The sequence below is a fragment of the Heterodontus francisci genome, chromosome 4, assembly GCF_036365525.1.
Source record: "Heterodontus francisci isolate sHetFra1 chromosome 4, sHetFra1.hap1, whole genome shotgun sequence".
In the NCBI taxonomy this organism is placed as follows: Eukaryota; Metazoa; Chordata; class Chondrichthyes; order Heterodontiformes; family Heterodontidae; genus Heterodontus; species Heterodontus francisci.
The window spans coordinates 190,931,834-190,957,677 of record NC_090374.1 but is presented as its reverse complement, the minus strand read 5'-3'; the positions used below and the strand labels follow the sequence as shown (position 1 = coordinate 190,957,677).

Here is a 25,844-nt window from a genome sequence, read left to right as displayed (position 1 = left end):
AGGGCACAGATATGTGAAACAACACAATGTTAGATTAAAAACTACCATGCGGAATTCTTAAAGTTCTGGAATTGCATAGATTAATCAGCATACAGCGGTGAAAGATTTAGGTGGACTTTTGTTTTAATCAGAATCCCTGATGAAGGATCCGACTTAAAATGTTAAACCTGTTTCAGATGATGACTGACATGCATTTCCAGAATTTTATATACAATGGTACTATGCTTTTTATGGAACTGTAGGTATCTTTGTCTGTTCTAATTTAGGGATTTTATATTTCTAGATTGCGTGAACAGGAACGGAAAGAGGCAGAAGAAGCTGTCCAAAAAGAGATTGAAGAATGGGAGCAAAATCTACGAGCTCTGGCTGAACCTACTCGCATGGAGACACTTTGGGAGATCCCTGCCATTGGTCATTTTCTGTGTCTGGCTCAGCAGATCCTTAATTTGCCTGAAATTGTCTATTTTGATCTTGAGCGATGCCTTCTAATGCCTCAGTGTAGTAGTTTTCTGGCTAAGATAATGACTTCTTTACTGAGCCCTCACCATCGCCGAGCAACTTTGCACCGGAAGCCACCTTTGTCCTACAAAATGTGGGAGGCTGCACTGAAACGAAGAGTACAACATTGGTATGTAATAGTCAGCCAGGCAGACAATCGCAATCTTCAGGCTGAGAAACTGGGTCTTAGTCCACAGTTTTTCCGCGTTCTGGGGGAAACTAGCCCTTTGGAGGTCAAAGCTTTCCACCAGTTAACGTTTTACAAGCGAGTTTGGTTGCTGAAGGGCTTGTGTGATTATGTATATGAAACCCAGAAAGAGGTCCAAGATGCAGTATTAGGGCAGCCCATTCATGAATGCAGGGAAGTGATTCTGGGATATGATTCTCATGAGAATGCCTATGTCCATTTCCCACAGTTTTGTGGTGCAGACATGCGGATTTACAAACAATCTCCTCTTCCACCCCCTGAATTTCCTATTCCACCTATCAAAATCTGCAGGATGTCACAACAGAGATCAGAGGAGGCAAAAAGTGGACTTTCATCTGAAAGCCATGAGAAACCAAAAAGTAACAAAAAGGAAACCACTACCAAAACAACACATGATTCTAAAAAGTCCAGTGAAGGACTTGACTCTAGTGACCTGGAGGATTTTTATTTAAGGGTAGAATCTGGTCCTCAGTTTCTTTCTCAAGAAGGTGAAGAAGAAATAAAATTCAACTGTGAATGTAAAAACCATAGAACTTCAGTAGTCAAAAAAGAAAATGTTGGTTCCTGTAAAGAAAACTTAATGAAGCCTGCTAGCCCTGGCGAAGTTGTGGGGTATGGGGAACCTCTTAGCCCAGGAGAAATTAGGATAACTGAAAATGGAGAATTTTGTACAGATGACCCCGAGTTAAGAAAGGGTGTGAAACCATTGACCGAGAAGGCAATCAAAAGCTGCAAAACGCTCATTAATGGAAGCCATACTGAAAATTTGGATGTAAGCTGTCTGGTTGGTAAAATAAATAATATCTCTGCAAAGCATTTCTTGGGAAATTTTGAAGAACTTGAGATAGTTAAGCTCCATGTCAAGAAAAAGAAGAAGAAGAAAAAGAAACTGAAAGATGCTATGAATAAGATTTCACAGTTGAGGCCAGATTTGGTTTGCCAAAATTCATTCAAGATTCGGAAGCCAGGAATCCAGAAGAAATCCCTATTGATAAAAAAGAAAACAAAACACAAAAAGCATAAGTCTGGTTAGTGGCTTTTTTGGTTTTCTATTTTGTAAGTAAATGAAAAGATAACTGGAATTCTTTCGAGTACCTTTTTGAAGTGTGTTTTTCCTGCTTAAAATCTTTAATATTTGACATGGTGTACCTGGGATTCATTGTTATAACTGTGCCTGTTTCATTCATCCACGTCACAGATAGAATAAGCATTAGGCCCCTGTGGTTAGCACCGCAGCCTCACAGCTCCAGCGACCCAGGTTCAGTTCTGCGTACTGCCTGTGCGGAGTTTGCAAGTTCTCCCTGTGACTGTGTGGGTTTCTGCCGGGTGCTCCGGTTTCCTCCCACAGCCAAAGACTTACAGGTTGATAGGTAAATTGGCCATTGTAAATTGCCCCTAGTGTAGGTAGGTGGTAGGAGAATGGTGGGGATGTGGTAGGGAATATGGGATTAATGTAGGATTAGTATAAGTAGGTGGTTGTTGGTCGGCACAGACTTGGTGGGCCGAAGGGCCTGTTTCAGTGCTGCATCTCTAAATAAATAAATAAATAAATAAATAGATAGATAGATAGATTTATTCAGTCGGCTGCCACAAGTGATAGCTGCTCATGCGTCATAATGCTGGTTCCATTTTATCAGTCGGTAGAATATTCAACCAGTGCTTGATGTGTCTTTGGATATACAGTTGGGATGTATTTCTACATTAAATGTATGATATGTAAATACTGTAATTGTATAATCAGTTTAAAAGTGATTGGCTTGGTTAGAAGTATGAATAGGTTTGGCAGAAGTCATTGCTATTTGAGTTTATATTGAAACTACTTTCTATGCTGGCAGGAAGTTTTTCATTAGTGTTCAAAAATGAGTATCTATTGTGTATTCCTAAGATAATAGGATCTGAATGGAGGCAGTTGTGAAGTAGTGCATAATGTTGCCTTAACTTGAGTCTTTCAGGTAACGGATTGCTTGCATAGTTCAGTTCACATGGGATAAGCATCTCATCTTAATAAAATTTGGAGATGTCATCAAACACCAAATGTATTGGACGATACAAGTCATAAAGGTCCCAGGTTCCACCACTTAAGTGAGATGCTAGAGATTTGCTGACACTTGTGGAAACTTAACCCAGCAGAAGTGTCAATTTCAGATGATAAAAAGAGATACTTTTTTAAAAAATTATTTAATACCCTTGCTTCTCAACTATTGTATCTCCTTTTTAAAGATTGTCCATTTATTTTGCATCTATGGCCTTTTGGTGCACTGCATTTCACATTACAGCAACCTATTGAAGACTTTTTTTGGATTTACTTTCAACTAAATGTCAATGTAATAGAACTCTTCCGAGTCAGAGGGTTGTAGGTTCAAGCCCCATGATGGAGTTGGGAACAAATCTGGGCTGATGTTTAAGTGCATTACTGAGGAAATGTTATATAACGGGGTGTGCCATCTTTTGGATGGGATGGAATGAGATTATAACTCTGGGCCTCGTTACCAGATTGGTTGAATGTATAAGAACATTATTGGAAAAAGAGCAGGCTGACACTCCTCCCTAAACCACCACTACTATTAAAAACGGGCTATCCGGCCATGAGTGTTGGTTATGGGAGCATGTTATGTGCAAGTTGGGTGCTATATTTGTCTGCATAACAGTGACTGCACTTCAGAAGTAATACACTGGCTGCAAAGCTTTTTGGGGTACCCTGAGGACATGAAGATTATTTCTCCTTGTTCTGGATTCCTTGTGAGAGATGAGTCGTTTCCGAACTACCCTTGTCTAGTTTCATTTTAAGCAACTCGGTCAGATCTCTCATTACCCCCCTCATATGCGGAAATATATTTAAACTTTAGCAGTCTATCATAGTCCAGCTGTTTCATCCCAGTTATCATCCTGATGAATTGTTATATTTGTTGCTCTGCTCCATTTCTTACACCAGATTGTTTTTTGGCTTCCATATTTTGGATTACTCCTAGTGGAGTCCCAAGATCCTATGACCTCAAGTATTTTTCACCAGCCCTGTTTTCTGATTAATCTTTTCATATTGTCTCCATTTGTTAGAATAAATTACAGCAATCATTATTTTGCCATTCACTTTTGATGTGGATTAATTATTGCTAGTAACAGCATGTGAGAGAGTTAGACCCAACATCACTTTGTCAAGAGGAGGACCTCATGCTCCAATCAGACAGGTTGGTTGCTGAAGGTTTTACATTGTGCAACCCACAGAAACTGGCACCATGCAGCACAAAGTGCTGGATTCTGCAGGGGTGAGGTATTGATGGCGCGCTGTCAGCCTTTGCTGTCATTACCCCTCTGAAACTGACTGCAGCTTCAGGATGTCAAGCATGGGCAGATTAGCACAGAAATCCTGAATTTGCAGTCTGTCACTCAGTGCTTCAACACAGGCTGTGCTGTGAGCCACCCGCCCCCACCTCCCGAGACAGCAATCACTGGAATCAGCAAGAATTTCAACTTTAGCACTCTCGTATCACTGTTTGAACAAGATGTAAAGGTTTATGAGGTTTCTATCAGGTGTAACTGGGATTTTAATGGCGATGTGATGAAGTTTGAACAACAGAACATGCCCTGAAAAAATAATTTTGTAATGCTGTTAAATGATCAATTAGGTTTTTAAGCTAATCTCAAAAAACCTAATTAAATTTTAAGATAATATTTTGGCTGCTACCTTCACCCCCATGTGTATGTTCCAATCTTTAATTTGCTCAATGTAAATATTAAATTCTGTTAAATTAATGATGGTAATACTATAATTGAACTAAAAAGCAACAAAGGTCACAAGGAAGTTGCCATCATATTTTCATCTTTATTAAAAAGTAGAAAAATTATTTTTTTCCAGAAGTTGATGGAAATGAGGTGGTGTTTTGTTAAGTACTTGGTCAATATTTGCATGTTTACTGTTGGGAGGGGAGTAGAGGCAGCGATTGCAGCCGTTGTCTGGTGAGGATTTGGGCTCGATTCATTTTTTTTTTGTGTGTGTCAAATTGATGGTGCCATTTTTATTACTGGCAGCTGCCTGAGATGTCGTGGACAGTGATGTTTCAGTCAGAGGCTGCATTTACGCATGTGCCAGTACTGCACCACCTAGTGGTTGCATTGTCATCAAACGCAGCCCTAACTTTATACCTAACAATGGTCATAATGTATCAGGTGTTGAACAGAGCAATTTTTCAGTTGTGTTTTTGTTTTGTTCCAGCAGATGGTGTTATCTTTGTACCAATGATATCTGTAAAAGGGTGGAGTTTTCTTTCTTCAGGGTCAGTATTCTTGGATGTGCAACAGCAAATTGTTAGAAGCTGACTGTTAGCCCAAAGTTTTTAAATTACTAACAACTTAAAGAAATCCTGGAACCTTCATTGAAAAAGTTTCAAAATTTGTCTTTCGGGTTATGATTTAAAAGGTCTGTGTGGCCCCAAGGTTCCATAGAACACTAATGCAGTCCGTTATAAAATAAAACTTGGATGTCTTTGCAATTGCACATTTAGTCACCGAGATAGAAGAGGGAGCTGTTTTAATGTTTTAGATTTTAAATACTTCTACTTCAAATGTTGGTGAATCTCAAGCAGTACTTCCACTAAGCTGGGTGGCTGCGTGGCCACACAGCAGTCTGGAACGTACTGCGACGGCTATGTTCCATGTTAACACTCATGCGCGGCCACACAAAAAAAGCTTAAAATTGCTGCACACAACTGCTAAATTTTGAAGGGAATATTGGTCTTGTGTAACTTAGCGGTTAAAGTAGAGCTGAAAGAGCCAGTTGATGGTACAGTGGCAGCTTAGTGGAGCCAACAGTGCTGTATGGTAAATACAGACTACCCTAGACAGTCAGGCAATGATCCCTTGTGCTGGGAACCTTGTCAATGGACTGCGTTCTCCATTTTGAAGGCAATCTGCCTCAAACTAAGGACTGTAGAAACCTGAAATGAAAGATCTGCAACGTGGTTTATCTTGACCACAGACTCTGCAAAGGAAATTGTTGGGCTGTCTATTTTCACAGCCATCCACAAAAGCCACAGAAAGCATCTTGTCTGTCATTTAAAAATATAGGAATAGCAATGCCTTTTGGGATTCTTTCATGATTAAATAAAACTTACTGCAGTTTTTCATCAGCCCATGAAGCCCAGGGGACTCTACCTCTTGCAGTCCAGTCCATATTTATTGTACCTCTGTGAATTTGGTGCACCTGACGATTTGGAAGGGTCTGTTCTGAGCAGCTTCTTCATTGCTGGATAGTGTTCTATCTCTACATTATGTATGTTCATGTGAAAGATGTGTGTAATTGCCAAAATGATTTTATTTTCAGTGAATATAAATGAATTGACTTCATTGCTTTTATACTGTAATTGTTCCCATGTTATATCATGCGACTACCAAGATGCTAGAATGCGAACTAGATGGGCCATGGCCTTTTATCGTCTAACAATTCCTACATGGCCCCTGGGGCTCTAGAACACAGCTCAGTGTTCACAACTAAGCAAAAGTTTGGATATCCCTAGTCTAAGATGTACCTGAAGAGACAGCATGTGTACCTTCTTCGTGACTTATTACTATGTCTATCTACAAGTGGCCCAAGTGATTTTGCAGATATTGGCAGGTCTCCATAAAAGTGCTTCTCTCAGTGCTCATCTTGAAGATAACGTTTTTGGAAATTATGTGATTGGGAACTCTACCACAAGGTTGAAATGTGGGTGTTCATACTCATTTCCTTAGTTTCACAATAGGTTGCAGAGTCTCCAGAATTATCTCTGTTTTGACTCATACTGTGGCTGATGAATAACGCAGCAGTTGTCCTTCTGCTACTAGCTGCTAGTGGGCACTATAGTTTTTACTAAAAACATGCCAGTGGTGCATAGCTGTGTAAATTGTTCTTGGCTAATTGAAGATTAAAATGATGTGATCTTGGATATATCAGTTATACAAGGGAAAGAAGGTATTTTCACCAGTACCAGCTCAATATTGAGCACTTTCTTTGTAACTAACCACATATGAAGCTGCTGAATTTTAGAACAAGTTGAAGATATAGCAGCATTGTGAAGTATCCTTCAATCTTTCATATTTCTAGGAATGTAAACTAATTGTATTAAACTACTTCTTGTAGATCTGCTAACCAGTGGCATTATGCAATTTCCTTGACTACATAAAATATATCTATGATTTTAAAACTACGTCAGTACCATTGTACATTACCTGGTAGCAAGTATTTAAAAAGAATTCCTCTTTTGCCAGTGATGCGTAAAAGGTGGATGTGGTTTAGTTCTTGGACTGATGTCCAGCTCAAGGAAACTCCTGACCCTCTTAAGTGGTCAGTTTTTCTCCTGTTACCACTGAAACCTATCAATGCTCTAATAAGGCTACTCAAAAATTTCAGTAACTTTAATGCCACTATTCCAAAATAAAATACTTTTGCATGAAAGTGTTTGTTTAAAAACTCTCAGTGGTGTACATGCCATCTTTTTCCCTCAACTGACCACTACTTTCCCATTTTGTTTCATCTGTGCTTTAGTTTTAGTTCTTTCTGTATTTTCCACGCACCATAGATGCGTAGCCTATTTTCATATATTCTGAGGAAACTCCATATTGGCCCAGATTTCCCTGAAACGGGGCATCTTTTGGTGTGCCCCATTAGCTACACGTCTATCCTCCCCCTTCAGCTCTTTAAAAAAAAAATTGTGCCCTATAAATTGCTGAAAGTGCAAGCTGATGGTGTGGCAAGTGTAGCTGTGCATCCAAGACTATAGTGTATTTCCTTAATGAAATTTATGGATTGAGAAATAAGTGAGAATAACAGAGAAGGAAATAGTGCACTGGGTCATATTGGGTGAAGAAAGAGAGAGAGAGATTGGAAGAGAGGGGGGATAAAAGGAAAAGTAGGAAAAGAAAGAAAAAATGAAGACTTTAAAAAAAAAAAATCCAGAAGAGCAACTTACCTGTAGGATCACAGTTTGTTCCCTTTCTGTACCAAAGTTCATTAGCATTCTAGGAAAATACATCTCTGTTAGATAGGTACTTATACTGTTAAGTAGCAGTCCAAAGTTCCTGTGGTGAGTTTAATTGCGCAAGTGCAGAAACCTCATGAAACTGACGGGGATGTTAACGACGCGCTCCTCTTTTTGTGAGGCTAATTCACTGTAATTCATAATTCACCAGTTATCTCTTCCTTGCCACTAGTTGCGAGACAATTTACATTATGGCAAATACCATCAAACTCTTTATTTTGTCAGGACAATCTGGGACATTAAGTTGTCACAAACTATGTTGCACATGGTGGCCTATTCCTGTTGGTTTTTCCCCAGTTAAGTTCTCTGCTTCAAACTTTGGTGACCAGTAGACTGACACAAAGAACAAAATCTCTGCTTCATTATAGGGCTAGGTTATATTAGACCCATTGTCGCGCATTTATTTTACTTAGGGCAGATTAAATAAAGCTGGATTATCTGGGGGTTTATATTTAAGAATCGTTGGAGTCTATTGTATAAGACTATATGGTGAACCTCTAGAAAATATCCTGCCCGGCTGGCCTTTTCAGGAGGCAACATATAAAGGAAAATGAATCTAATATGTAAGTTGTATCATTGTACTGACATCCATTCCAAGAGCAAAGCTATCCAAGCTTTAGTGTTCATAGGCTGTGTGGATGTGCATAATGGAGTGTAAAGTTTAAATGAATGTTTCAGCAACTTGCATATATGGCAAGTTGCTGGTAGCAGATATTGGTGTTCTGATTTGGTTTTAACCACTAGTGAACAGCCTTGCCTAAACTACTTCTCCCAAAAAATTCAAAAACAGCAGGATAACAAATAAATAGAAGCAGAGTTCAGATCAAAGATTGCAATGCCCTGCCCTGGGGTCCTTTTGTCCCTCAGCTGACAGGTTGAACACCCCGCCCTAGATGGCCATATAAGGGAGTAAATAAGCAGGCAGAAACAAATTAGTATTAACATACAGAGGCAGAAATTGGAACTTCACACTATATGTACCTCTTCTGCACCTTTTGAGACCAATGCATGCAATACATTTTCTACATAACATTAATATATTTGTGTCTGCAACAACACTTGCCAAAGGCTTTAAGTACTTGTGAAGGAGGAGTGGACCAGGGTGTCGCGGAGGGAACAATCCCATCGGAATGCTAACAGGAATTCTACATTGGGGAGACCAAACGGAGACGGGGTGACCGCTTTGCAGAATACCTCCGCTCAGTCCGAAAGCATGACCCCGAGCTCTCATGCTCGCATGTTTGTCCTGGGATTGCTGCAGTGTTCCAGTGAACATCAATGCAAGCTCGAGGAACAACATCTCAATTACCGATTAGGCACACTACAGCCTGCCAGACTGAACATTGAGTTCAGTCATCTCAGAGCGTGACGGGCCCCCATTTTACTTTTACCTTTTTTCTTTTTTTTGTGTTCAGTTTGTTTTTACTGTGCCTACCCACTGTTCTTTTTTTCATATTTGTGCTTGTGGCTGTTCAGTTTTCAGTCCATTAACACCCTATCTGTACTAATGCTTTGTCTTTCAGCACACCATTAACATATTGTTTGCCTTTGCTCCATGACCACCTGGTCCAGCTATTCTGTGTCTTATCAACACTTTCTCTTTTGTTTTCCCTTGCCCCACCCCCACTTTACTTTTCTTATATCTGCCAGTTCTGAAGAAGGGTCACTGACCTGAAACATTAACTCTGTTTCTCTCTCCATAGATGCTGCCAGACCTGCTGAGTTTTTCCAGCACTTTGTTTTTATTTCAGATTTCCAGCATCCGCAGTATTTTGATTTTGTTTTAGGATTTTTAGATTCGTTGGACTTGCTCCAGCATGACTCTCAGTAAAGGTACGACTATTGGAGTAAGGCGATGATAGTTCTCCCCTTAACTGGGACAGAGGTATCTGGCTAACTCTGTAGTTGTCTTCTCGGGGATTTAAGGTAACCATTACTTTAATAATTGGATATTCTACATAAGTATTTTACTGTAACAAATTTTGGACTTCAAAATTGGATTCTGTACTGGAAATAAGACTGTACTTTCTATCTTTTCCTAGAACTATTAGTGTTGTGATTGACTGCCTCATCAACTATGAATTGCATGTTCAGTTCTTTAAATTCTAAATTATATAAAAGTTTAAGAACCATAGAAAAGTTACTACACAGAAAGAGGCTATTCAACCCAACACGTCTGCGTGGCTGAAAAGACTAGCTGCCGAATCTAATCCCACCTTCCAGTACCTGTTCCATAGTCTTGCAGGTTACAGCACTTCAGGTGCAGGTCTAGGTACCTTTTAAATAAGTTGAGGGTTTCTCCCTCCTCCACTGATCCGGGCAGTGAATTCCAGTCATCCACTACCCTCTGGGTGAAAAAGTTTTTCCTTGTGTCCTCTCTAATCCTTCTAGCAATCACCTAGAATCTGTGCCCCCTGGTAATTGACCCATCCGCTAGTGGAAACAGATCCTTCCTGTCAACTCTACCTCGGCCCCTCATAATTTTGTACACCTCAATTAAGTCACCCCTCAGCCTTCTCTATTCCATATTGTCTGACAAAGTCTTTATCACTAACTCATGAACCTGTCTCCGTACACTCTTTGGTGGGTAGGTACATTGCTGAGGAGGGATTCTTGGACCCTCATAATATCCGGATTATTATAATCTGCCTGAAACTTAAAATGGCTATCTGGAGGGTGGTAATATTTTCAGCTGGTTCCTTTCCTTTAGGGAGAGTTGGATTAGTCCTTCAGATCCATTGTGTCTTTCGGAGCTACCTTTCTCAACCTTAAGTTGAGAATGATCATCTGAGAAGTAGCCCCAAAAAGGGGCTAGGATTATAATCTTCTACATACTGTGCAAATTACATACTGATCCTTGCAAATTTATGAAATGCTTGTTCCAAATAATGATTGTATAACCTGGCCAAATGTGTCACATTTATGAAGTATGTCAGTGAAGCACTGGTTTTCAAATTTTACTATCTGCAGTTGCCCCTCTGCTCTCTTGATACACACACAGGGGCTCCTTGTCCTAACTCCTGAAAGGTGGGATCAGATACCTATTCCTTATTATGCAACAATAAAAATTACATGATCGTAAGTCGACAAATACAGAAATCTGTTGAATGGAGCCCTTGGGGTCTGGGGAACCAGTTTGAAATCATGTGACACAAAATAGCTGCACTATTTCCTTTACTCTTTAAAACAAGATAAAGAGCAAACCCAATAAATCTAGTTGTGCCCAGACTGGTACTGAGATACCACTGATAATGTTTGGTGCCAAGGACCTGATTATTGCAGTTGACAATGAGAGGGCGGCACAGTGGCGCAGTGGTTAGCACCGCAGCCTCACAATTCCAGGGACCCGGGTTCGATTCTGGGTACTGCCTGTGTGGAGTTTGCAAGTTCTCCTTGTGTCTGCGTGGGTTTTCTCCGGGTGCTCCGGTTTCCTCCCACAAGCCAAAAGACTTGCAGGTTGGTAGGTAAATTGGCCATTATAAATTGTCACTAGTATAGGTAGGTGGTAGGGAAATATAGGGACAGGTGGGGATGTTTGGTCGGAATATGGGATTAGTGTAGGATTAGTATAAATGGGTGGTTGATGGTCGGCACAGACTCGGTGGGCCGAAGGGCCTGTTTCAGTGCTGTATATCTAATCTAGAACTTGCAAGCACAAACTGACTTTGGGTCAAGAGCTCACTCATATCTGATTTTGAGACATCATTGGGTCTGCCCTGTGCCAGGTTCAGTCTATATCAAAGGGCAGATTATAACTGACTATTCCAAGGGCACAGCTATTGACCAAGATACAAAGAACAGGCCTCAGACAGGTATCCCACAGCTCAGCAATGTGGGTGATATTTATGATCTTGAGCATAACTTTGGACTTATTGTCTTCTACTGTGGAGAGTTGGTAATCTGCCTCTCCAAAAGCATATGGTCTCTATCCACAGAGTTTCCACTTGGGGCTTTTCTCTTTGAAACAGCCACTTATACTCTGTGGAGAGAAAAAAATAGACAAGTCTGGCAGCCTTCCCATACAGTATACTGAGGAACCACAGAGCATATTGTATAAACAAATTGACACCTTGAGCAAGAACTTCAATAGCAGCTCTGCTTTTGTTTGTAGTGGGCAGCTTAGATGTCAACAACAAACATAGAACTATGAGCAAACTTGAGAAGGTTTGTCTACTTTAAAGCGATTGAGCAAGGATTTTTGAGTGGGCATTAGAGGAAGAGTGTGACAATTGTGCAAGGCTGCATTGACAGAATAAATGGACTTCAGTAAGGCTTTTGATAAGGTCCCGCATGGGAGATTGGTCAAGAAGGTAAAAGCCCATGGGATCTAGGGCAAATTGGCAAATTGGATCCAAAATTGGCTTTGTGGCAGGAAGCAGAGGGTGATGGTCGAGGGTTGTTTTTGCGATTGGAAGCCTGTGACCAGTGGTGTACCGCAGGGATCGGTGCTGGGACCCTTGCTGTTTGTCGTATACATTAATGATTTAGACGTGAATATAGGAGGTATGATCAGTAAGTTCACAGATGACACGAAAATTGGTGGTGTTGCAAATAGTGAGGAGGAGAGCCTTAGATTACAGGACCATATAGATGGGCTGGTAAAGTGGGCAGAGCAGTGGCAAATGGAATTTAATCCTGAGAAGTGTGAGGTGATGCATTTTGGGAGGACTAACAAGGCAAGGCAATATAGAATGGATGGTAGGACCCTAGGAAGTACAGAGGGTCAGAGGGACCTTGGTGTACTTGTCCATAGATCACTGAAAGCAGCAGCACAGGTAGATAAGGTGGTTAGGAAAGACTATGGGATACTTGCCTTCATTAGCCGAGGCATTGAATGTAAGAGCAGGGAGGTTATGATGGAGCTGTATAAAACACTAGTTAGGCCACAGCTGGAGTACTGTGCACAGTTCTGGTCACCACACTATAGGAAGGATGTGATTGCACTGGAGAGGGTGCAGAGGAGATTCACCAAGATGTTGCCTGGGCTGGAGCATTTCAGCTCTGAAGAGAGACTGGATAGGCTAGGGTTGTTTTCCTTAGAGCAGAGAAGGCTGATTGAGGTACAGAAAATTATGAGGGGCATAGATAGAGTGGATCGGAAGAAACTTTTTCCCTTAGTGGAGGTGTCAATAACCAGGAAGCATAGATTTAAGGTAAGGGGCAGGAGGTTCAGAGGGGATTTGAGGAAAAAGCTTTTCACCCAGAGGGTTGGAATCTGGAACACACTGCCTGAAGGGGTGGTAGAGGCACAAACCCTCACAACATTTAAGAAGTATTTAGATGAACACTTGAAATGCCATAGTGTACAAGGCTGCGGGCCAAGTGCTGAAAAATGGGATTAGAATAGATAGACTTGATGGCCGATGTGGATACGGTGGGCCAGTGGGCCTGTTTCTGTGCTGTATAACTCTGACTCTAAAACTCCTAAAACAGCTGCCAACCACAAGAATTGCACAAAGCCTCAACCTCCTTTTACTGAGTGGAAGTCCTTTTCCAGATCTTGAATAAATCAAAGAATCATGAGAATTTTAACGGCCATATCTCTATGCTCACAGACGCCCAGATCGGAATGGACAAGTACAAATTAGCAGCCATGAACCAGACTGAATGTAGCTGCGGGATACAGATGTTGAGAGACATTGTAAGCAGTAAGGCATAGAAAATTTAGCACAGGTTGTTCAGACCACTTCTCATCTCTTATCCTATAACCTTTCATTTATTTTTCTGTGTTTATCTAATTTCCTCTTGAATAGTTTGATTGATACAGATGGAACAGCCTTTGTTGTGAGGCATTCATATTATAATGCCTTGGTGAACACATCTCCAAGTTTATATCCCCTTTTTGATGATTGCCGACCAATAGAAATAGTACAAAGTATAACCAGTGAAAGATTAAAGGCTGAAGTTTTCCATTTGTGCGCTCGTCAGCCTGCACTTCACCCCCTCCCCTCTTCGTCTTAATGCACTGAAAAATCATGAGTTGATGAGCACAGAAGTAGAAAATCTAGGCCAACATATTAAATGCAGTACAAAGATGAAACAGGTTTGTTGGTGTTGCTGTATGGTGTTCGTGTGGGACCAAGGACCATCCAGTCTCTGCCATAATCCATCCCAAATGTTGTGCTAATTTAAAATTAGTGCGTTTGGGCTTGCTGAATAGATAAACACATGATGTTGTATCATCACTGAGTCATGTAAATCAGATGGGCTCAGTTTTAATCCCTGATTTATGCTGAATTAGTTGTTCCTACTAAGGTGGCAGTAGGGTGCTGCAATCTGTCTGTTTCTGATCTCAAACTAGGAAAAATCAACTGAGGTTTCTGTTGGTAGGTGACCACTACTTGATGGTGTATATATGTGGTGCACCTGATTGCTCTTGACATTCATGTTCGCCACTGTCAAATAGATTGTCAAGTATCTATGTTTAAAAACAAGAATAGTCACTTCGGCGAGGCACAGGACAACTGCTCATCTCCAAAGAATTGGTGAAAGGAGAATTGATGTTATAATATCACTGAAGTAGGATGATTATTGGCAGTGAACTGCAACGCAGTAAATCACAATGGTTTGTTTGCTCATCAAGTATTTTTTATATCTTTGACTGCAATATCTGGAGGTGAATTATTACAAAACACATTTCTTCATAATTGTGACATGATGTGAGGAGATTATATTTGCCTTGACTGTCGGCAGTTTTTTATTCAGCGTTAGGTTGCCAGAAAATATATCGATATCTGTATAATTCAACAAGTTAAATGCTACAACCTTGTTTTCTGTCATCTTCATTCCTAGTGTATAATGTCTATAAGTAGTTGTCTTAGTTGGTAGAACTTAACTCCTTTTTAAGTTTGCAAGAGCAATTTTTAATTTGAAATGTAAGCTTCAGTATAATTGATTTTGATATTCCTAAGGGTTCTAGTTACTTAAATGTTCTTCTTTCATGAATGTTCCCAGCAAAGAAACCAGAGTCTGAAAAGACAGACGAGAAGAAAAAGAAGTTGATACCACCACCATTGCCTACAATGCCACAGTTTCAGGTGGGTTTACTAACAAATTAACATTTGGATAAACTTCAAAACATAATAATGTCAGTTATAATAATTAGGGTAATTCTGTGGATTTTTAAAGTGATGGATTTAATTTAAGGCAGATTTCTTTAAAAGACCCAACTTGTGCTGTTATACAGATTGTTAATGCATTATGTTGGGTGACGTTATCCACTATTTGGCACTGAAGCATAGATTACTTTCACATTATCATTGGGTTATTTTAAGCATAGTATTTCATTCCTACCTATTTGTCGTTCCAGTATGTTGTGCACTGCCATCATCTGTAGAAGATGTGCACTTATGGCTGTATATAGATTGTGTTTGCCTCTGGTTAAGGAGCCAGCGTCTTGGTCTTGATTTTACATGTTATAAAGGGAGCTTGGTGTACCAGTCTTCATGCCTTTAGTCTCATAGGGACTTGAGTCTGGAGTTCTGCAAGTTGTTGAGTTGTCGCATTGAACCTTTGGCTTCCATCAATCTCCAAATGTTTCCTTGGGAAATGGTTAAAGCTATTGTCTCACTGTGAAAGTTAAAGAACTTAGTTTTCTGGTAGTCATATCTCCCTACCCCTTGGACACTAAGACAGGAATGTCTCCTATCAATTTGAAATTCATCCTGAGGCCTTCAGACAGTAGTGTTTTATTATTTATAATTGCACGGCATGAAAAGTCCAGGGTGCTGGTCAAAGGAGAAAAATGGTCTTAGAATCGAATGGAAGGCACTCAAAATGTGGCTGGTTTGACAAAATCTTGTTTTACTCATTGGTCATGTTTTTAGAAGAAAAAAGCTTAAACTATCTCCTATTTGAATATTTATATTTTGCCTTTTTATGGGTGGAAAGTGCTGACTTGTACCAGTGTTATCGTAAAAGCAATAAGGGCTAAAATCAAGTGTGGAAATTAAGGTAATATTAGTAGAGAAGAAGTACTGGAGAAACTTGAGGGACTAAAATCTGACAAATCCCCAGGACCTGATGGCCTACAGCCCAGGGATCTAAAAGAGATAGCTGTAGAGATGGTGGATGCACTGGCTATGATTCTCCAAAATTCCCTGGATTCTGGAATGGCCCCAGCAGATTGGAAGTTAGTGAATATAGCACTGCTATTCAAGAAAGGAGAGAGAGAGAACCTGGAACTGCAGGCCAGTTAGCCTGACAACATCAGTCATTGGGAATGTGCTGGAATCTATTCAGGAAGTCTTAACAATGCACTTAGAAAATCATAGTATGATCAAACAAAGTCAGCATGGTTCTACAAAATGAAAATCGTGTTTGACAAATTAGAGTTTTTTTGAGTATGTAACGAGTAGGGTAGATAAAGGGGACCCAGTAGATGTATACTTGGATTTCCAGAAGGCATTCGATAAGGTGCCACACGAGGTTAATATGCAAGATGAGGGCTCATGGCATTGGGATAATATATTAGCATAGATAGAGGATTGGTAATGGACAGAAAGCAAAGAGTGGGCATAAATGGGGCATTTTCAAGTTGGCAGACTGACCAGTGCAGTGACACAAGGATCAGTGCTTGGGCATCAGCTATTTACAATCTATATTAATGACTTGCATGAAGACACAGTAATATATCTAAATTTGCTGATAGAAAACAGGTTACAGGAAGTAGAAAAGTAGCAAGCGAAATTGGAAGGCTGACGAGAAGGTAAACATCAGATAGGATCGGAATGAGGAATAATGTTAAGAGCTGCATGTAGCATGGGCAATACAGTAATAATGGGCGACTTCAATTTACATATAGATTGGATAAACCTAATTTGCACTAATGCTGTGGAGGAAGAATTCCTGGAGTGTGCACAAGATGGGTTTCTGGAGTAATATGTTGAAGAAACAACGAGGGATGAGGCTATTTTAGATTCAGTATTATGTAATGAGAAAGTGCTAATACATAACATTGCTGCAAAGGAGCCGTTAGGAAATAGTGACCACAATATGATAGAATTCTACATTAAGTTTGAAAGACATATAGTTCTTTCTGAAACTAGGGTCTTAAATCTGAACAAAGGAAACTATGCAGATATGAGGGGCAAGTTGGCTATGGTGGATTGGGAAAATACATTAAAAGATTTGATGGTAGACAGACAATGGCTAGTATTTAAAGAAGTATTATACGGTTTTGAGGGCGGTCTCGGTGACAACATTTTCCCTGGAGTACAGTTCTCGGTAGTGTTCCACCCAGCAGTCCATTTGCTTGCGTTGGTCAGTGATTGTGTCCCCTGATTTAGATTTGAGGGGGGCAATCTTCTTGATGGTTGGCCCAAAAGCTCTCTTAATGCCATCATACATTCCTCTGATATTTCCGGTGTCAGAGGCCAGCTGAATATGACTGCGTAGGTGTTGCCAGTAGTCATTTGCGCAGCGCCTGGCTGTTCTTTGTGCAGCTGGACGTACAGCCAACAAAATCGGAACTCAGTGATGCCATTGATTCTCTAGCCAGCGGAAAAGCCCCTGGGAAGGACGGCATTACCCCTGAAATATTCAAGAGTGCCAAGCCTGCTATACTTTCAGCACTGTACGAACTGTTTTGCCTGTGCTGGGATGAGGGAGCAGTACCAGAGGACATGCGCAATGCCAATATCATCACCCTCTATAAGAACAAGAGTGACCGCGGTGACTGCAACAACTACCGTGGAATCTCCCTGCTCAGCATAATGGGGAAAGTCTTCGCTCAAGTTGCTTTAAACAAGCTTTAGAAGCTGGCTGAGCATGTCTACCCTGAGGCACAGTGTGGCTTTCGAGCAGAGATCCACCATTGACATGCTGTTCTCCCTTCGCCAGCTACAGGAGAAATGCCGTGAACAACAGATGCCCCTCTACGTTGCTTTCATTGATCTCACCACAGCCTTTGACCTCGTCAGCAGACGTGGTCTCTTCAGACTACTAGAAAAGATTGGATGCCCACCAAAGCTACTAAGTATCATCACCTCATTCCATGACAATATGAAAGGCACAATTCAGCATAGCGGCGCCTCATCAGACCCCTTTCCTATCCTGAGTGGCGTGAAACAGTGCTGTGTTCTCGCACCTACACTGTTTGGGATTATCTTCTCCCTGCTGCTCTCGCATGCTTTCAAGTCTTCAGAAGAAGGAATCTTCCTCCACACAAGATCAGGGGGCAGGTTGTTCAACCTTGCCCATCTAAGAGTGAAGACCAAAGTACGGAAAGTCCTCATCAGGGAACTCCTCTTTGCTGACGATGCTGCATTAACATCCCACACTGAAGAGTGTCTGCAGAGACTCATCAACAGGATTGCGGCTGCCTGCAACGAATTTGGCCTAACCATCGGCCTCAAGAAAACGAACATCATGGGACAGGACGTCAGAAATGCCCCATCCATAAATATCGGCGACCACACTCTGGAAGTGGTTCAAGAGTTCACCTACCTAGGCTCAACTATCACCAGTAACCTGTCTCTCGATGCAGAATTAAACAAGCGCATGGGACAGGCTTCCTCTGCTATGTCCAGACTGGCCAAGAGAGTGTGGGAAAATGGTGCACTGACACGGAACACAAAAGTCCAAGTGTATCAAGCCTGTGTCCTCAGTACCTTGCTCAACGGCAGCGAGGCCTGGACAACGTACGTCAGCCAAGAGCGACGTCTCAATTCATTCCATCTTCGCTGCCTCCGGAGAATCCTTGGCATCAGGTGGCAGGACCGTATCTCCAACACAGAAGTCCTCGAGGCCAACATCCCCACCATATACACCCTACTAAGCCAGCGGCGCCTGAGATGGCTTGGCCATGTGAGCCGCATGGAAGATGGCAGGATCCCCAAGGACACATTGTACAGCGAGCTCGTCACTGGTATCAGACCCACCGGATGTCCTTGTCTCCGCTTTAAAGACGTCTGCAAACGCGACATGAAGTCCTGTGACATTGATCACAAGTCGTGGGAGTCAGTTGCCAGCGATCGCCAGAGCTGGCGGGTAACCATAAAGGCGGGGCTAAAGAGTGGCGAGTCGAAGAGACTTAGCAGTTGGCAGGAAAAAAGACAGAAGCGCAAGGAGAGAGCCAACTGTGTAACAGCCCCGACAGCCAATTTTATCTGCAGCACCTGTGGAAGAGTCTGTCACTCTAGAATTGGTCTTTATAGCCACTCCAGGCGCTGCTTCACAAACCACTGACCACCTCGAGGCGCTTACCCATTGTCTCTCGCGACAAGGAGGCCAAAGATTATACGGTTTACAATAAATATACATTCCTAAGAGACACAAAAACCCAACAGGAAAGGTGAATCAATAGTGGCTAACAAAAGAAGTTAAGGATTGCATTAGGTCAAAGGAAGTGGCTTATAAGGTCGCCAGAAAAAGTGGTAAGCCTGAGGATTGGGTGCAATTTAAGAGTCCAACAAAGGAAGACCAAGAAACTGATGAAGGGAAAAGAGATTATGAATACAAGCTAGCTAGAAACATAAAGGCGGACTGTAAAAGCTTTTTTAGGTATGTGAAAAGGAAATGATTAGCAAGGACAAATGTGGGTCCATTGCAGGCGAAGACTGGAGAGTTTGTGGTTGAGAATGAGGAAATGGTGGAGAGACTAAACAGTTACTTTGTGTCTGTCTTCATGGAGGAAGACAGATAAAATCTCCCAGAAATACTCGGGAACAAAGGGACTGGTAAAAATGAGTAACTGAAAGTAATTAGTAGTAAAGAGCTAGTACACAAAAAAATTAATTGGATTGAAAGATGATAAACCCAATGGACCAGATGAGCTACATCCCAGAGTATTAAAGGAGGTGGTTATAGAAATAGTGGATGCATTGGTGGTGATCTTTCAAAATTCTATAGATTCTGGAAGGGTTCCTGCAGACTGGAAAGCGGCAAATGTAACCCCACGATTTAAGAAGGGAGCAAGAGAGAAAACGGAGAACTACAAACCTGTTAGTTTGTCAGTAGTAGGGAAAATGTCAGAATCTATTATAAAGGATGAGGTCACTGAACACTTGGAAAATAATATGATTGGGCAGAGTCAACATGGATTTGTGAAAGGGAAATCATGTCTGACAAACCCGTTGGAGTTTTTTGAGGATGTTACTTGTAGAATAGATAAAGGAGAACCAGTGGATGTGGTGTATTTGGATTTTCAGAAAGCTTTTGATAAGGTTCCACACAGGAGATTAGTAAACAAAATTAGAGCACATGGGATTGGGGGTAATATACTGCAATGGATTGAGAATTGGTTAACAGACAGAAAGCAGAGAGTAGAAATAAATGAATCATTCTCAGGATGGCAGGCTGTTACTGGTGGGGTACTGCAAGGATCGGTGCTTGGGCCACAGCTATTTGCAATCTATATAAGTGATTTGGATATTGGGACCAATTGTAGTATTTCCAAATTTGCTGATTGCACAAAACTAGATAGGAATGTAAATTGTGAGGATGCAAGAAGGCTTCAAGGGGATTTGGACAGGCTAAGTGAATGGGCAAGAATCTGGCAGATGGAATAAGATCTGCTTTGGTAGAAAAAAAAGGCTGAGTATTTCTTAAATGGTGAGAGGTTGGGAAGTGTTGATGTCCAAAGAGATCTAGGGTCCTTGTTCATGAGTCACTAAAAGCTAGTATGCAGATGCAGCAAGCAATTAAAAAGGCAAATAGTATGTAGGTCTTTATTGCAAGGAGATTTGAGTGCAGGAGTATAGATGCATCGCTGCAATTGTATAAAGTCATGGTGAGACCACACCTGGAGTATTGTGTACAGTTTTGGTCTCCTTATCTAAGGGAGGAGAGACTTGCCATAGAGGGAATGCAAAGGAGGTTAACCAGACTAATCCCTGGGATGGGGGGGGATTGTTTTATGAGGAGAGATTGCAGAAACTGGGCCTGTATTCTCTAGAGTCTTGAAGAATGAGAGGTGATCTCACTGAAACTTATAAAATTCTTAGAGGTTGTGACAGGGTCGATGTGGATAGGATGTTTCCTGTGGCTGGTGAGTCCAGAACAAGGGGACACAGTCTCAGAATAAGGGGCAGGCCATTTAAGACTGAGATGAGAAATTTCTTTACTCAGAGGGTGGTGAATCTTTGGAATTCTCTACCCCAGAGGGCTGTGGAAGATCAATGGTTGAGCATGTTCAAGACAGGAATCGATAGATTTCTGGATATTAATGAAATCTAGGGATATGGGGATAGTGGGGGAAAATGGCATAGAAGTAGATGATCAGTCATGATCTGTTGGAATGACAGAGCAGGCTCGATGGGCCGAATGGCCTATTCTTATTTCCTATGATCCTACAAAGGTAGGTGGGAATGTAAGCTGTGAGGAGGACACAGAGGCTGCAAAGAGATATAGACAGATTAAGTGAGTGGGCAACAAGGTGGCAGATGGAGGCTTGTGGGGAAATACGGTCATAAGAATAGAAGAGTATTTTTTAAAAGGCACAAAACTTGTAAATGTTGATGTTCAGAGAGACTTGGGTGTGCTCGTACAAGAAACACAGTTATGCAGGTACAGCAAGCAATTAGGAAGGCAAATGGCATATTGGCTTTTATTGCAAGGGGATTAGAGTACAAGAATAAAGAAGCCTTGCTACAGTTGTGCAGGGCTTTGGTGAGACCACATCTGGAATAATCTGTGCAGTCTTGGTCTCCATTTTTGAGGAAGGTTATTCTTGCATTGGAGGCAGTATGGCGAAAGTTTACTAAATTGGTTCCTGGGATGAGAGGGTTGTTCTGTAATAGGTTTAGTGAATTGTGCTTATATAGTTGAGAAGAATGAGTAGGGATCTCATTGAAACTTACAAGGTTCTGAAGGCACCTAACAGGGTAGACAGGGTTGTTTCTGCTGGCTGGGATCTAAAATGCAGGGGCACAGTCTCAGGATAAGGGGACGAGCATTTAGGATTGAGATGAGAAATTTCTTCACTCAAAGGGTTGTGAATCTTTAGAATTCTATACCCCAGAGGGTAGTGGATGCTCAATTGTTGAATATATCAAGGCTGAAATAGACAGATGCTTGGGGTCTTAGGAATCGTTATCTGGGAAGCGGGTGGGAAAGTGGAGTTGAAGCCCAAGATCAGCAGGGCAGGCTTGACGGGCCGTGTGGTCTACTCCTATTTCTTACTTTTTTATGTTCTTGTGCCACAAGCCTTTGCACACCCTCCTTCCTGTTTTCACTCACCAACCCCACCTCACGCCAGCCCCAAAACCCCAAATTACCACAGCAATGTCTGTGGAAGGGATGAAGTCTTCACATACACTTTCACGCTAACTGAGGAGTAAAGGTGTCCACGCTTGTTGGTTGGACTCTTCAGCTACAGAGGATCACAAAATGTGTTATAATGTAGCATTATCTTTTCTCCTTTTTAACTTTTCACTCTTATTAAAGATAATGACATTAGAAGTTGTGTGAATTGGGGTTTTGGAGTAGCCAGAGATCCAATCTGGAGCTGCTCAGTGGCAAAAACTTCTGTATCGTCGACCTATGCACTCATAAGCAGCTAATGGGGATTTATGTTTGGGTTGGACAGTTTTGGATCAGCTCCAATGTTGGTCTGAACTGCTAGGTCCCATTAAAATCTGTAGAGCAGGCTTCTCTGGTGGTTCACCTGATTAAATCACTGAATAGTTAATCCATACAGATTAGAACAAAGAACAAATACTTGCCTCAAACCCCAGTTGGTACTCAGCTGATCTCAGTGTATGTATACAGGTGATATTGTCTTCAGCAGCCCTGGAGTAGTTGAGAGAAAATTGGCCACGGTTCCTGCCCTGCTGAGCAACACCTGCTGAAAGTAGGCATTTGTGAGTGTCTGGCAAGGGCAGGCTGTGATCCCACCTACAACTGAATTGTTTGTCAACACTCACTATCTAACCCAGCATGTGAAGATAACCTATTTGGATAAGGCACTGTCAGAGCTGCCAGCATCTTTGGAATATTATCTCAGTAAGGTGTCAGATCCTTTAGAAAAGGATGGATGGGGAAAAAACAGCACGCACAAATCTGTGGGGTCTTCTTATGATGCAAAAAGAACCTTTCCATGACCAAAGCATGTATAACTAAGAATGAAAACATCTTTGGCCTCCTTATCTCGAGAGACAATGGGTAAGCGCCTGGAGGTGGTCAGTGGTGTGTGGAGCAGCGCCTGGAGTGGCTATAAAGGCCAATTCTAGAGTGACAGGCTCTTCCACAGGTGCTGCAGAAAAATTTGTTTGTCGGGGCTCTTCCCTTGCGCCTCTGTCTTTTTTCCTGCCAACTGCTAAGTCTCTTTGACTCGCCACACTTTAGCCCCGCCTTTATGGCTGTCTGCCAGCTTTGGCGAACGCTGGCAACTGACTCCCACGACTTGTGATCAATGTCACAGGATTTCATGTCGTGTTTGCAGACGTCTTTAAAGCGGAGACATGGACGGCTGGTGGGTCTGATACCAGTGGCGAGCTCGCTGTACAATGTGTCTTTGGGGATCCTGCCATCTTCCATGCGGCTCACATGGCCAAGCCATCTCAAGCGCCGCTGACTCAGTAGTGTGTATAAGCTGGGGATGTTGGCCGCCTCGAGGACTTCTGTGTTGGAGATATGGTCCTGCCACCTGATGCCAAGTATTCTGTGGAGGCAGCGAAGATGGAATGAATTGAGACGTCGCTCTTGGCTGACATACGTTGTCCAGGCCTCGCTGCCATAGAGCAAGGTACTGAGGACACAGGCCTGATACACTCGGACCCGATCCTTGCGGTACCCCACCAGTAACAGCCTGCCATCATGCGCCATTTTCCCACACTCTCTTGGCCAGTCTGGACATGGCAGTAGAAGCCTTTCCCATGCGCTTGTTGATTTCTGCATCTAGAGACAGGTTACTGGTGATAGTTGAGCCTAAGTAGGTGAACTCTTGAAACACTTCCAGAGCGTGGTCACTCTGGATGATCTCAATGATAGTACAGGTAAGCATTTAAGGTTAATTGAGAGTACAAGGTCCTGCATGTGACTATGGAGACATTTTTTTAAAGACACTTTCTGAAACTTTCTGGGAAGCAAAGTACTTTGAAATGAAAATACCTACTGTGACGCATTTCCATTTTTGTCTGGCAGTTAAGTTACTGGTCCTGCCACCTGATGCCAAGTATTCTGTGGAGGCAGCGAAGATGGAATGAATTGAGACGTCGCTCCTAGGCTGACATTCATGCAAGAATTAAAAGTTGACTAATTTCTTGAAGGCTGATTCCATTGACTAGTAGCAAAGGGATGAAAAAATGCATAATTCAATGGAAAAATGGATACTTTATAGTTTTATGCTAAAACTATAGTTCAGACTGTGCCAAATATATAGTTTATTTCTCAAAAATGGCTATTAATCTCAAACTGATCGTCTGGCTAAATATTTACTTCATTATCCTGTTACTTGTTTCTTACCAAAAATATTGCCTTTGTTCTGTCAACTAGTTCTAACTGGTTTCTTCTTCGTGGTAATCGCTGTACTCAATGATTCCTTCGAGTGTGCTTTAATCTTCAAAGGCTATTGCCTACCCGTTAATGTAGAATGTGTGGAGACCCCATGAAATCTCCTGATCTTGTTCATGGGATCAGGTTTTTCTACGTAAACACTGGTGCAGCCACTGTATGGACAGTCCAAACAGTGCCAATTAATGCTTGGATTCTTTTTGAAGTCCTGTTTTCCCTCGAAGTGAAAGGCTAGTTCCTCGCTTTTCCAGCGCTGCTTCCTGTAGTCTCCCCATATAGCAACTTGAATGCGATAGGAGATAAAGGGAAGAGAGAAAATGAGGGCAGGCATGCATAAAATGAGAGGGAAGAGATAAAAACAAGGGAGGTGAAAAACAATTGGAGGGAGCAAGACAAAAATAAAGAAGATGAACAAGATAGACAGAGCAGAGAGCAAAGTGGTGAGCAGGAGGGAAAGAAAGAAGCAGAAGTGGAGAAAGAAAAAGACCTGTTCTTTGCAAAGTTACCACTACTAGAAAGCTAAAAGGATGCAAAAGGGCAGCATTTTGGTGAGAATTCCCCCCAAAAAATGTTCAACCACCAAGTCAAATAGTTTAAATTATCAACTGGCTGGAACAAGCCATGAGCAAAGAAACATGAATAGTTTTCCCGATGAACTCCGTAGATGAGGCTTCATGTCCCTCAATCTATGTGGTTTACAAGAAGTTTTAGTCAGAGCATGACTGATATTTCAGCTTTTCAAAGTGGACAGGAAAGCACGGTGGGCAGCCCAAGTGTTTTGTAATCACGTGGTAAAAGGGTAATTCTTAGTCTATTAGCACACTATCCAATTCATGCCATCCATAAGGATGCAAGCTTTAGTTCATGGAAAATGTGGGTGTGCTTATAGAAACTGCTTTTTTTTTGTTAACACACGAGTTTAATGTGTTGAGAGAAAGCCTGCATTCAGCCAGCCTACGCTTAGAAGGTGCCAACTCATTTTTCTGTATTAAATCACCAGTGCCCCACCCTACTGAGTTGGAATTGCAGCTAATTTTCCCCCCTTCCTGTCAATTTCCCCCCTTTGTCAATTTGTTCCTCCACTTGAAGTAAATGATTTCTTAGATGGGTACGATTCCTCAGGATGGGTGACTGACTGCCCCTCTGTTCCTATCCAAGTGGACATTTGTGTTTGAGCTTTGGTGATGTAAATTGTTAGTCTATATGGGTACCTAGCCTCATCCTGTCCTTACCTTTCCATATGTGCACCACCAGCTATCTCTGAACAGTGTGAATCTAGGATCACTAAAGCCAATTTCAATGTCACTTTGACCATCTTAGCAGGATCAGCGCACTCAGCAAAGGCCTGGGAATTTCTTTGTATGCCCAGCAGTTTGCTACTTTAATCAGTTTAGCTGTTTGAGGATGAAACTTCTGTTGATTTTTATTTTAGATGAGTTTCCTTTTCTTTATGTAGTAATACAATGTTGCTTACTGATTGTCTTTTAGTTATTCAACATTTGTCCTCGCGTATCCTGTGCTTTCTTTAAGCTTTTTGTGAATTTACGATTAGTTTACTCGGGTATATTCTCTGCATATTGTGATCTCAATATTTTCAAATGGCAAGTTTGCTTTTGGTTATTTCTATCAAGAAAAGGGTATGGAATGTAAGCAATTCATTTGTCTAAAGCTGTAAG

At 41.6% G+C, this 25,844-nt stretch overlaps 1 protein-coding gene across 2 annotated transcripts in view; it reads left to right on the top strand.

Annotated features, from left to right (window-relative positions):
* LOC137369462 (uncharacterized bromodomain-containing protein 10) overlaps positions 1–25,844 on the top strand; it is a 111,247-nt gene that overhangs the window by 66,882 nt on the left and 18,521 nt on the right. For both annotated transcript variants that reach the window (XM_068030709.1, XM_068030710.1), the window contains 2 exons: positions 284–1,734; positions 14,671–14,753. In XM_068030709.1, coding sequence (XP_067886810.1) covers positions 284–1,734; positions 14,671–14,753 — 1,534 coding nt within the window. The remainder of the gene's footprint in view (positions 1–283; positions 1,735–14,670; positions 14,754–25,844) is intronic.